The sequence below is a fragment of the Xiphophorus hellerii genome, chromosome 14, assembly GCF_003331165.1.
Source record: "Xiphophorus hellerii strain 12219 chromosome 14, Xiphophorus_hellerii-4.1, whole genome shotgun sequence".
Taxonomy (NCBI): domain Eukaryota; kingdom Metazoa; phylum Chordata; class Actinopteri; order Cyprinodontiformes; family Poeciliidae; genus Xiphophorus; species Xiphophorus hellerii.
The window spans coordinates 15,158,246-15,171,447 of NC_045685.1; the positions used below are offsets into that span (position 1 = coordinate 15,158,246).

The 13,202-nt window shown below is 37.7% G+C and overlaps 1 protein-coding gene across 4 annotated transcripts in view; it reads right to left on the reverse strand.

The window, feature by feature from the left end:
* Window positions 1-13,202, reverse strand: part of LOC116732982 (phospholipid-transporting ATPase ABCA1) — a 188,758-nt gene that overhangs the window by 137,806 nt on the left and 37,750 nt on the right. For all 4 annotated transcript variants that reach the window (XM_032583600.1, XM_032583601.1, XM_032583602.1 and 1 more), the window contains exons 10-12: window positions 8,483-8,622; window positions 7,612-7,728; window positions 1,804-2,001 (exon numbers count right to left, since the gene is read on the reverse strand). In XM_032583600.1, the coding sequence (XP_032439491.1) occupies window positions 1,804-2,001; window positions 7,612-7,728; window positions 8,483-8,622 (455 nt within the window). The remainder of the gene's footprint in view (window positions 1-1,803; window positions 2,002-7,611; window positions 7,729-8,482; window positions 8,623-13,202) is intronic.

A 13,202-nucleotide genomic window follows, 5' to 3' on the forward strand; every position in this document is an offset into this window, starting at 1 on the left:
TAGCCTGTGACAGTGCTTTCATTATATAATTATCATAGATGTGTTACGGTGACAGATCTTGACAGTTTGTAAAGTCAGAGGTATTAGAGTTTAATGAGCAAACGCACTAATCCTCTTCAGGTTGGTCTCCACAAAAAGAGGAAAAAGACAAAAGCAGAGAGATGGAGGGATATTTCAAGAAGCTGCAGCCTTGATTTTGGTGTGAACAATAGCAGTGAATAGATCCTGCAACAAAAGAGCTGGAAAACAATAAAGTGCTGTGCTAAACAAGGACATGTTAGATTTAACACACCCAGCTAACAAATTGTGGCACCCCTAATGTTCTGGCAGATGACAGATGAGACAGTTGTGAACAAAAAGATTCAAAAATAAATTAAAGTAAACCGACAATTATTTTAGAGATACATGACTGATCCAAAAGACTCCGTCTTCTCTCAAGACTGAGCAAAAGAGAAACCATGCTGACAAGGAAGCTGATGCTGCAGCCTCAAATAATCTTAGTACAAAGTTTTTTGACTTTACAGAGGGTAAAAAGTGCCACGTTACTGCTTGAAGCTGTCAGTAAGCAGCAACATTGTGATTAAAAATTTCTTCAAACGTGTCATTGATTAAAACATTTTATTTTATCTGGTGATCCGAAGGATATCTAAAAACTATTACTGTGGCCACTGCTTTACTGGGTTTGGACAGCCGTATCCCTCAAGTATTTATTTATAATTACTTAGCAAACACTTCTTCATAATGCATCAAAAACAAACAAAGACGACTGTAGTGTGCTTACTGACTCCATGCCTATTTCTTTTTTTTTTTTTTACTTTATCTATTGGTGCCTGCGATGCAGACTACAAAATCACATTTATTGCTGCTGTTGTACTATTGTGCATCTGTCTTGCGTTTCTGTGGCATGTGGACACACAGGAATGAAAAATATTGTATACTTTTTAGCAGTGAGCTTCTACTTTAGTTACACGATCTAGTAAACTATGTTAGATTGCTACAATTCCAACCAGCTATAGGAAGTAATTATCTAAAGTGACTAATACATCAACATTAAAATTAGAAAACCTCATATTGCGATAATCTGGGTTTTACTGTTCATGAGGATGTCTTGAAAAACCCTAAATGTCTTGTGTCTTGTAATTACGACTCCGCTATGGCAAAAAGAACAGTATCATCTCCCAGCATATCACAAAAGACTGCTCAGGAAAGGGTTTAAAACACTAATGAACCCATAGGCACTGATCCAAACTAAAACTCTCCAGATCCCAATCCGATCAAGCCTGCACAGAAATGCACACAAGGCTGACGAAAACAGGCTCAATCCTGCAAACTCAGAGGAGCACGACTTTCAGCCACCAATATCCAGATGCCAAACAGCACAGGACTCCCTCTGAGTCATTGTGTCCGAGCCCAAACAGGCCGGAGCTTTTTTGATTGCCCCGCAGGGGAAAAACGCAGAATGACATAAGTGGTTGTAATGTTGTGAGTACAAGTATATATTCAGTGGGGAGTTTTCTTCTATTTATGTTACCAAACTAACCTATTGTTTAAGCACTTCAAGGTCACATGGGTCGTTTTCCAGCGTCAACTTCAACCAAGAAAAATCTCAGGAATAATATCAAGCAGAAACCAAATAAATGACTTGAAAGGAAAGACTCAACTAGAGCAAAGATGGAAGAGCAGTAAAATGCTCAGCAAATTTAATGATAAGAATTGAGTTTCAAAACCTAAATGGCTGAGAAATCTCGAAAATGTAAGATGCTTTGCACTAAAAAAAAAAAACCCAAAAAACATATTACGTACATTCAGGAAATTGGAGAGGAGCTTCAGGATTTCAGTGGTGGAGTTGTAAACATCCCGCCAGTTGTAGGGTGGCATGCCGGGTGAACGGTCTTCTGGAGCGCCATTGTACAGGAAGTTCTCCAGCAGCCCGGCTGTCCATCCTGTCCCAATGAGACGCTGGTTGAGGGCAGCTGCGAATATGGGATTTGCCACCAGAACCTGATTTTGACACCAAGAAGATGTATGTGATTAGGCTACAGCTGTCAGTTGTTATATGCACAAAAACAGCAGTGAGAAGAAAAATGAATATTAAAGGGGGACTAACGGGGTCCGATACTGTGGGGGAATATTCTAATGAAGGGTAAGGCAGGTCAGACTTAAGTAGGGTTGGAATAAACTTTTTAGTGGATTCAAAAGACAACTTTTCAAGCTCAAAATTCTCCCAAGATTCTAAAAAAATCTTGAGATTATGCTCTTTCAATAAAAATTATAAACTCATTGACTTATACACGTTCATATGTCAATAGATCTGGACAACGATCAACTGTGTACCCAAAAACGCAAAAAAAAACCAAAAAACATTTTTTCAGAGTAAAAATAAATCCTAATCAAATCTTGCGTATCGAGAACCCATAAACAATTATTTCATTAACAAATAAGGGGAAAACATGTGCATAGTTTCTTCTAAACTTGACATAAAAGGATGGAACTGCTTCAGTGATGCAACAAATTAGCAAAGCTGATATGGGGCTCAGAGTGGGAACAAGTGCAGCAGTAATGTAGACATTTAAATGTCCCTCGTACAAAAGTTCTTTAATAATGCATTCATCCTACTCCCACCTTTTTAGTTTAAAAGTGATGCCCTTCACTTAGTAGCCATAACCATTTCCCTCCTCCTCTCCAAGTGTTATACAGATTTCATATAAAATGAAAGGACTATTGCTGCCGGATAATCATTAACACCATTCAAATTAGGCCTCTGCTAGAGAACCTGGAAGAAACTGACCGCCCGATTAATTACAAGCCATTGTATTTTGCTGTAGTTTGGAAATCCGTTACAGCTAACTATTATGTTTCAAAGTCAATAGGCATGGGGTTCTGGTGTAGAAACTGAGCTAAACGTCAACTGAGCACCGGTCATCTGTTGCACTAAATCCTGACGTGACATTCAAGCGTCTTCTGCCAACTGTGCTCGGTGGCATTTCAGCATCAACACTTCTCATGACATTATGCCAAACCTAAGAACAGAGTGTCACATTAAATAATATTTCTGCTATGTAACCTTTAGGAATAAAAGGCAAATATATCCTAGCTATTTTTGTGGCTTGTACATTAAAAACACGCAACATCCAAATAAATGTTCATCTTTACAGATGTGGAATTATGATTAAAATTGTTTGTCGTCATGGTCTGACATCCAAGTTTAGGATTTAATGCATTAGAACATGATAACATTGTATTGTTTTTACAAAGTTCTTAAATTATTTAAATCTAATCTCAAATGTGAGAGCGCAGAGCAGGTTAGATACTGTAATTATTTTATAAGTAAAACAAAAAGAATTTCCAAATTTATCATGGTATAGTGAGACAAATTATTCATAAGATAATGGCAGCTGCCTAGCTTCCCAGGAATTGATGTCGCAGTGAATTCACCCAAATGGTAAATATATGAAAAGCTTAGAGAAATTGCAAAAACCATCAATATTATAATGCATGTCCAGGCAGTTAAACACAGACAAAACAATTCTAGCTTGAGGAATACCAAGTGGAGGCCTTTTTTTCCAGAAAAAAAGCTGCATCTGAATAAATGTTGCTCTTCTGGACCAAAGCCCTCTTTAAATTACAAGTGATACCAAAGTAGACTTTTGCAGTACAGAAAAACCTAATGTACCACAACACCTAAACCAACAGTGAAGCACAGTGGTAGGGGGATGACGATTTGACCTCTACATGAATAAAACTGTGATAGGACCTGAAAGGTACTGGGACAAAACAAATGTTCCCCAAACTTAAGGAACTGAAGCAATTCAAAGAAAGAATGAAAGAATGTCATCATTCAAAGGAAGAATGATATTTAAGACTGAGAGTCGAAGAAAGCACAACATCTACAAGTTATTGTTGCTAAAGTGGGTCTCAACCCTTCCAGTCATGGACTGTACTCCATTTTATCTTCATCTTTGCTAAATAAGTATTGTTTGTATATTACAATTGAGTGGTTTTACAATCTGATTACATAAGATCACTTAATTTGTAGTAATGCATAGCTTCTAGCATCAAAAGAGTTTGTACCTTTACTTTCCTTATCTCATGGGTTTATGTCATGTAGAAGCATGAGCCAGTCAAACGGAGCGTAGCTCTTAAAGCGTCAGTTCAGCTGAAGTTTGTGTCTGAATGGGTTGTCTACCGCTTAATGTTCTGTGGCATTTGAACCAAAATTGTTGCAGATGCACAGTTTAACCTCCCCGGTCAAGTGTTAAATGAACGTATTTGTCATGAGTCTGTCTTCCAGTGACAAAGTCAAATGTGTTTGCTTTTCTTCCTAAAAGAAATGGAAACCTTTGATCCGCATGGTGGCTGTACAATTTTCCAAGATGGTCAAAAGGTCTCCAAAAGGATGCACCAGAGTGGATGTTTGCACACACTGGTCCTGGCCATTCTGTGGCACCTCTGACTACTTTTGAGTCACATGCTTTGTGACATATATTTGAATACATTACCGTGATTCAAATATATGTCTTGTTATGTTTGTTTCGTCATTTCTGATGAGATATGAGATACTTCATCCCTAATCTAGACGCATGGTTGAAGATACTGGAGTAAAACAGCAGCCTGTAACCTTGAGGGACCTCTAGAGATGACGAACGTTTGAAAGCCACAAGTTTCATAGTGAGCGGTGGACATAAAGCTGGGCTGAGAGAAAATGAAGACAAAGGAGGATTGCAGGTCCATTTGTGTAAAGGTTAGGGCTAGGGTAATGAATACCCTTGCTATATGGAGCTCCTGATGTCTGCTTCCCTCCAGCTGCCTATAAGCTCATTTGGAGTGACACCGGAGTAATGTCAGTGTCAAGGAAATACAGCGAGAGGCAAACAAAGAGCAAGAGAGGAGGAGGAAAGAGAAGTGGTGGCGAAGAGTCTGCAACCTTTATTTCTGCTGGATAATCCCCTCCGCCAGGATGAGAATTATCCTGCACTTATCCATAATTACTTTTCTCCCTCGGTTTTCGTACCCAACAGAAGGTGCTGCAAATTGATGCACACAGCATGTATATGTTCACCTGCAGCTTCATTCTCCCACCTCTTATTTTAGTTTATTTTTTTACAGAAAAATATGCCAATCCTTGTAACAACTGCATAATTTTAGTGGTTTTTCCTTTGCTACTTTAATAAAAAAAAAGAAAAAGTTTTGATGTTGCAGTGCCAACATAAACGTTGATGCTTTTAATGAGAATAATGTTCACAATTCAGCCAATCTATCACCACTATTCATTTTCCTTGCTACGGATTGGATGCAACTCAGAGTGGAAAAAAATGGAAGTTGTAGTACTGTAGGATTAGAGGACTTATGTCTCAGCGAGATCTAGAAAAACTCATCCATGCATTTATCTTTTGTCGCATTAATTACTGCAACAGCGTCTTCACAGGTCTGTTCAACAAATCAATCAAACAGCTGCAGCTGATCTAGAACGCTGCTGCTCGCGTTCTCACTAAAACCAGGACATAACACCAGTTTTAAAGTCCCTACACTGGCTCCCTGTAGCTCAAAGAATAGACTTTAAAATACTGTTGTTAGTTTATAAATCACTGAACGGCTTAGCACCACAATACATTAAAGATCTGCTGTTGTATCAACCTTCCAGACCCCTCGGGTCTTCTGGTTCTGGTCTGCTCTGCATCTCCAGAACCAGAACCAAACAAAGAGAAGCAGCATTCAGCTTCTATGCACCACAAATTCGGAACAAACTTCCAGAAAACTGTAAAACAGCTGAAACTTTGACTTCCTTTAAATCTCGACTAAAAACCCACCTGTTTAGAGTTGCATTTGAAACATAATCAATTACAAATTTAATGACGGCACTTGACTTAATGTAATGTTTTGATTGTTGATTCTATGTTGCATGACTTTGTGTTTTTTGTGTTTGTTATTATGTAAAGCACTTTGACATGCCTTGCTGCTGAAATGTGCTATACAAATAAAATTTGATTGATTGATTTTTGATACTGTAGATGTTAGTTTCTGTGCCAAAACAATCCCCAATATTTTGTGTTTGAGTGACTAAAATAGGCAGTTATAAGCATTTTTGAGGGGGTTTAAAGACCTCTGCAGGCAGCCGTGGATCCTAACCCTCACAAATACAGGATCCCCTGTATATAACTATCAGCCTGCATATAATTTGACCATGTGTACATTCTACAGTCTACAATTAATTCAAACTTGTGCACCCCATTCTTGTGGTTTTTGTTTCTGCAAAAATAATGATTTAAATGGGTCAGTAAAACACTTAATTACCTAATTTATGCCAATGTTGAGTTTATGCAATCTTCTGACTGACGATGTATGTTAAGTAATTCCTATTTCCTCTCAAAGGACAGCCTTTATACTTTTTAAGACCGAAAGAATTTCATCCCTTGGGCTGGAGTGAAGCACAACTGCTGATAAGAACAATTTTCAGAGACAATTTGTTCATTATTTTTGACTGAACTGCAGGAGTAGGGCCTACAGGAGAGAGCGAGCTGTAGACAGTGCAGTGCAGGCTGCTAAAATTGATCCTGCTCATCTTTTGATCCCTGGGTTGTTGTTGTTAGTGTCAGACTCGGCCTCATGTGAGACCCTGGACTGTGAATGTGTGGAGAGAAAAAAATAAAACAAAGCAGGGCACAGGCCTATGTGCATCCATTTTTATGTCACTGCTGAAGCAAGCAACTGCTTGGTAATTTTCCTCTGTCATTTGACTCAGGACTAAATGCCAAGACAACCCATTGCAGACAAAAGTAGAAAGTGTAAATTGGTCATTTAAAACTGTCTGCTTCAGGCATCCACAGACTGCAATTTGGTGTGGATAGATGTTCAGCTTTAAGGTTTACAACAGACTAAGACACTTGTAGAACATCTAAAAGTTTACTTCATGCAGCTCCTTTTTAATGAGATACCAGAAACGGTGCTTAGTTTCATCCTGCCTAATGAACCTTACAGTAGTTACTCTCATTCTACACAGCTGCTTCTTCAGTCAGCTGTCAGGCATTGTGCTTCCTGGCCCCAGGAAGAAACAGCCTGAATACTCTCGTCCTTTAAAAGAAGACATCTTGTGATTTGGCATATAAAAAAACTACAGATTTATAGTTTCAACAATTATGAGCACAAGTAAATTTTTTAGGGGTGCAATTGTTCTAAATCTAGTAACAACAACTTATAGGTCAGCATATCTGTTGGTAAATCAATCTAGCAAATTTACAAAGATCTGAACTACTTTAAAATAATAATGGCTGTTATTTCTCTGTAGGTAAGTATTAGTTTGTGTGTGCACGGTTGTTTGTCCTGTGTTCTTCTCTGTTTTGCTGGACTAGCAATGACTGGTGGAGACAGGCACCTTACAGCGACAAGCAGGTATACACGATAAATAGATAAATGCATAATTAATCAACTTGTGCCTATACAAGAGGCAACACAGAAAACCAAAACTTTTTTTATCGTGTCAAAAACTTACACTTTTTTTTCTCTTTCACCTTGAAACTACTTAGAAAACCTTTCAGATAACCTAAGCGAAATGAAAAAAAAAAAAAAAAACAGAACAGCGGTAATTTGGTGTGGATCTGCTTCGTTGAGCCTCACCCGCAACGTGTTGACTTGAGGGCTATTCTGCAGAAAATCCCAGACACGTGGGCCAAGTTCATTCCAAGAATCTGCCAGCTCCTTTAACATGGCGAGAGAGTTGAAAGTGCTGTTTGCCTGGAACAAAAAACAAAACACACCAAAAAAAAAAAAAAAACAACACAAAAAACAAACAATGTTTAGCAAAAAAAAACTCCAACTCACTCTTCCTTCCTCTCAATGGGAGGCACAAAGACTTATGTTCATGTTAGGAGAACACATACATTAAAGTGCTCTACAATTTCACTCTCAGGAGGAACTCATTACATCGCAACTCTACTAAAACCTCTTTCCACAACCACTTCTTATCCTGCTTCTGACCCCCAAAGTCCCTGGGGGGTGAAAGTAAATTCTTCTTTTTGCTCTATAACACTGACTTGTAAGCATTTAGTGTGTGGTGTGAAAAGGGTCGGCTTGAGTAGAGCACCGGGCCTGTGGCTGTGAAGCTGGCAGGTTTTGCACGCCCTCATTATACAATGGCTATGGAAAATTCACCCTTCACATTGAGTTTGTTTCGCCTCAAATTATGCTGATCTCTTGGAGAAAATCGTGTCATGAAATGATAAAACATTCATTAAAAAGGCCTCAAGTCTACAAATTAGATATTTTTTTCTTCATCCCCATTTGTAAAGTGTGACATCCAGGCTTTATACAAATTGAAAGCATCCTCTAGTTAGAATTAATTATGCACCAAACAATATATTTGAATATATATGCTCCAAATAAAACTGATTTCCAGCTATATAAAATGCCGCCTGCATCTGCAGGAGGGATAAAACCAACAACATAATATGTTTTTTTTTTTCTCTCTCTCTTTTTGTTCTGAACCTACTTCCTTCAGCAGGAGGCGAGCAGCAGGTGTATCAGGTGCGTAGAGGATCTTCCCTTGCAATAATGGCTTGAAGGTGCTCCAAATGTAGCGCAGACCAGGTGTGCCCTCCAGGGTGTCGACAAGAATCTGACAAAAGGCATCTGCGGAAGACAGGAGGTGAGCGGAGAAGTTTGGGAAAGTCAAATCAAAGGCCAAGAGAACATTGACAAACAGGAGTTCAACATGTAGTAGCTGTCTTGCATTTGTGAGCATTTAATTCTCTTCTTTTCAGAAATAATTTATGAACATACACCGTGCATTTTTAGTTTGATACGCAATCCTTATGAAAAAAAAATTTCATCCTGCATGAATGTTTTCCAGATTTTGAATTTTCTTCCTTATCACAAATATTATCCAAAAAAAAAAGCTTCTTCAATGCCAAGAGAAGTCTGATTTTAACAAACCAACAACTACTAATTAGAACTATCTAGTGTTAAGAGTTGGCATAAACCTGAGGCCTATTTAAATAAAATCTTGAATTAAATTTCAGTATTAAAGACTCAGGGTAAATACAAAGAGCAGGTTAAAATTAAAACAGCTGTCCAAACCAGCCTAGCTATGTGAAAAGATAAATGACTCCTTCCTAAATTATGAATTTTTAGGCCAACTGGGTGAGAGAGAGAGAACATTTTTTCTGATGTACCTAAGACGACAAAAGACATTGCTTGTCCTTTCGCACAAGCATCCTTCGAATTTGTGAAGTTTGTGGAGCCCTATTTAGTATTACATGAAGGACATTCAACCATAAATGTTTGTTCAAGCAAAATCACATAAATTATCCCTTCATTAGTGCAAAACTTGATTTCTAACTTTCATCAAAGTTAGATATCAAATATATAATATGATTATTGTATATTTGTTTGATGACCTAAACAAATATACAATAGTGTTGTTGTCTCGCCATTCTGTTGCTGACGAAATATGACTTGGAAATAATAAGAAAAAAGTAGCTGCATCTCGAGTCCCATGGGCAAATATTGGTCCAATGACAGTTACATTTATGGGAACAACGAACCCAATCTTGTGTTTAACTTACAGATATGCCGTTTGAGAATCTCCTTTGCAGCAGCAGTTAACTTTAAGAAGTGTGAGGAAGAGAAAACACATCAAATTGCTTTAAAGAGCATGACAAGAAAGAAAGATTTTCAACATGGGGAAACTATCGATCCAATCAGAGCACTTCAGCACAGATGTCTTTATATAAACTGTAGCCTTGATTAAGGAGTTGTTCATTTTCCAATCAGTTACAGCAATGGTTCCCAAAGTGTGGGGTGCGCCCCCTAGGGGGTGGGGGGCGCAGTGCCATTGCAGGGGGGCGCGGGAAGCGGTATGGATGAATGAAAAAAAGAAAAAGAAAAAAACAGTTACACAAGCGTGTTTCACTGTAAAGATGGTTTGTAGTGTGTTTTGTTGCAACCTGAAGTGTGAAATGAACTTCAGTGGAGTTTGAAAACAAAATATGTATATAGGTTTATGCCTGGTTGGATGATGTGTATGCCCAGTTGATTTTTTTTTTCTATTTTGGGGGGAATTTTATTGCAATCCATAGGGGGGGCCCAAAAAATCTTTGGGAACCACTGAGTTACAGACACTGGCTTTGTAGATGTAGTTGATTTCTTTCCTAAACTTTTACAGGTACTTTGAAACAAAAGAAATTATGAAAGTTAGGGTAAATGAAGAGATAGGATTAGGGTTAAGGGTTAGGGTAGGCTAATGAAGTGCTCAAAATGAAGTTTTGAGCACTTAATTTTGAAGTGGTTTTGAGTACTTGGCCTTTTACCACACATTGTTGGAAGAATAATACAACTGCTATTTTAAAGATCAGAATCAAGTGAGCTTTAGATGGTTGGGAAAACTTGGTTCAAAGTTTCCATCTAATTAACCTTTTTCCTTTTAACCTTTTAACTAAGAGAGGTGGCAAAACAATTAATACTTGCACAACATAATACCACTCAAGCTTTACCAAACTCAATATTCATGCATGAGGTCACTTAATTGATTTTAGTTAATTTTTCCACTACACTATTTACTTAATTACTCAGGATGCAATGAGAAAATGATGAAAACAATGAACATCAATGACAAACATCTCAAACATCAACATAAACCAACAATTCAATGGAAGTACGTTTCTGGTGATTTTAAGTACAACATTTGTAGAATGGCCTTAGCATTTATTTTTGTTTTTTGGAGAGTAAGTGGTTGTTTACCATACTTGGAGGATTCAATGTGATCTTATTAGTAAAACGATCAATGGACATTTCAGTTGTGAATAAAATAGCTCAATTAAATGGACACTGATTCAGTTATAACTACAACAGCTTTGGGGGAAAAAAAGTTGCAGAGAGGATATGTTTATCATGTTTTTTCACTGAAAAACACTGACAGGCTGAAATAAACACAAGTCAAGGGTCCACACCTGACTACATACCGAAAAACAACCAAGTACAAAACAAAAAATAAATAAATAAAAGAAGAATCAATAAGCACAGAAGCATCAAGATCATTATTAATTTAACTTGTCTGCCAACCTGAATATTGCTACGTTGCGAGAGTGCTGTAAGTTACATGAGGTCTGTGCTGTGAGCAAAAGCACCTGGAGCACATTGAAGGCTTGTTCTTTAACTTTAATTTTGCTTGTTTGAATCTGAATGAGTCGTTCTTAAAGTGCGGTACTTTATCAAGCAACTGATCAATGTGGTGCATCATCTGCCATTCAATAGGACCGTCTGGCTCTCCCCGTTCTTCCGACTCCTGTCAGTGCATCATTGCTTTTTCCTGCCGCATCTAATTATTGTTTTTTTCACCGTCAAGACTTCAGTGCCTCAAAGCTCTCTCCTCTCATTTCACCAGGGCAGCCATGTCTCCCATCAGAGGTAGTTTATAGGCCATTTTCAGTGCAATTAAATGTTAGCCCTTCTGCCTGGTGGTCATCTTTCCCTGGTGCTCCAGGGAGGTCAGTGCACACATGGCTAATGGCCTCCCTTTAGGTTGGGTCCGGCCACCTGTTCTCTTCGCACGCTGCAGTGATGGCACTTTCTGCAATCCTAACACTTGAGAAATGAGCAGTGTGCATTACGTTTAGCTCAGCAACCGTCTGTTCAACACGCGGTTTGGTTTGATTGCAAAACTAACTCCATTTTACAAAACATCCTTTATAAGCTTATGGTGTTTCACAAAATAATAAGAAATAAAAAATAAAAAAAACACATTAGCAATCCTGACATGTCTCACCAGCCGCTGGAATATTGAGACATGTCAGGGTTTGACTGAATGCAGCTGCATTCTGCCAGTAAGAACTTTTACACTGTAGGTGACGAGACACAGACAATAAACTTCTGATTTCACTACTTCCATAGGTATAGATTGTCCTGTCAATGTCTCTGAAGACAATTCCAGGATTCATACTGACGGAAGTAAAAGAAAAAGCAAGCTTCTCATAGATTAGGGCCAGATGAAAACATTTATTCAGTCAAGAATATTTTGTCTGTTTTTCCCTATCACACGTAGTCAGTCTATTAAGCGTAAACAACAAATCTGTCCAAAAAACCTATTTGTGAAAGTAGAATTGCATTATTTAAATCACTAACAGGCACTGACCATAATTTTGACTCAGTTTCACTCCAGGTCCTTTACTAGCAGACTTGTAGAACCATTGAATCATTTAAACTGCCGTTTAATATTGGAGAGTAAACACTGAGAGATATTCAAAATATTGCAGTTGAAGATTCGTTTCTGTTTTGCAATATTTAAACTCTTGTTTCTATGTTATTTTTGACATGACTGAATATTGTTTTGAAATGATAACCTTTGTAAGTAATTCAGCAGTAGTTGACTGGGTTAAGAATATGTGCAGTAAGTTTATACTTCTACCAACTGCTTTTGATGGAAAAATAAAATGTAATATGCAAATGTGATGCAATTTGTTGATATTAATGTTTTTGATCATGATCACTGAAATAAATCTAACCCTTAAAAAGAACCTCTCAAATTAAACTTGGACAAAAGATCTTAAAAAGCAACACTTCATGCCCTGATCTAAAGAATCTCAAGCACTGAAGAGAAACAAAATCAATAACAGCTATGAGCTAATAAAGGGTTGCAAAGATATTTTTGGAGAAAACATGGGGCAATCTACTCCTTTACACTTATGGATGCAGTGTGGGTAGCCTACCAAAACTGCTCCATTACTTATCTAGAACATCTACGGCACAGGGGCCTTTTTTTCCCACAACTATGCCCAGCATTCATAACACAGTGATTTAAAAAAAAAAAAAGACTGGACAGAAATGGCATCCCTTTGAACATTTCAAATGCTAATCCGCCTCACAACAGAGAAAATGAGTCAGAGGAATTATAGAGAAAAAAAAATTAACTTTCTGGAAGGTCTGCATCACATCTGGTGTAAGACTAACAGCATTTCAACCTGAAGAGACTCACATGGAGAGAAACAGTGATTAAAAAAAATAAAAACAAAATTAAAAAAATCGCCCTATGTCTTCTCTCATGAGCTGGACATATTGTTCATTTCCTCATCTAGTATTGTCAAATTCTCTTTAAACTGTATAAACTATCACAGTCCTTTCTGATGTTGACAATACAATCTACTCCTTTACACTTATGGATGCAGATTTAAGAGTCTACAGTGCATGGCAATTTCTGTGCCGATAGAAAAAAAATA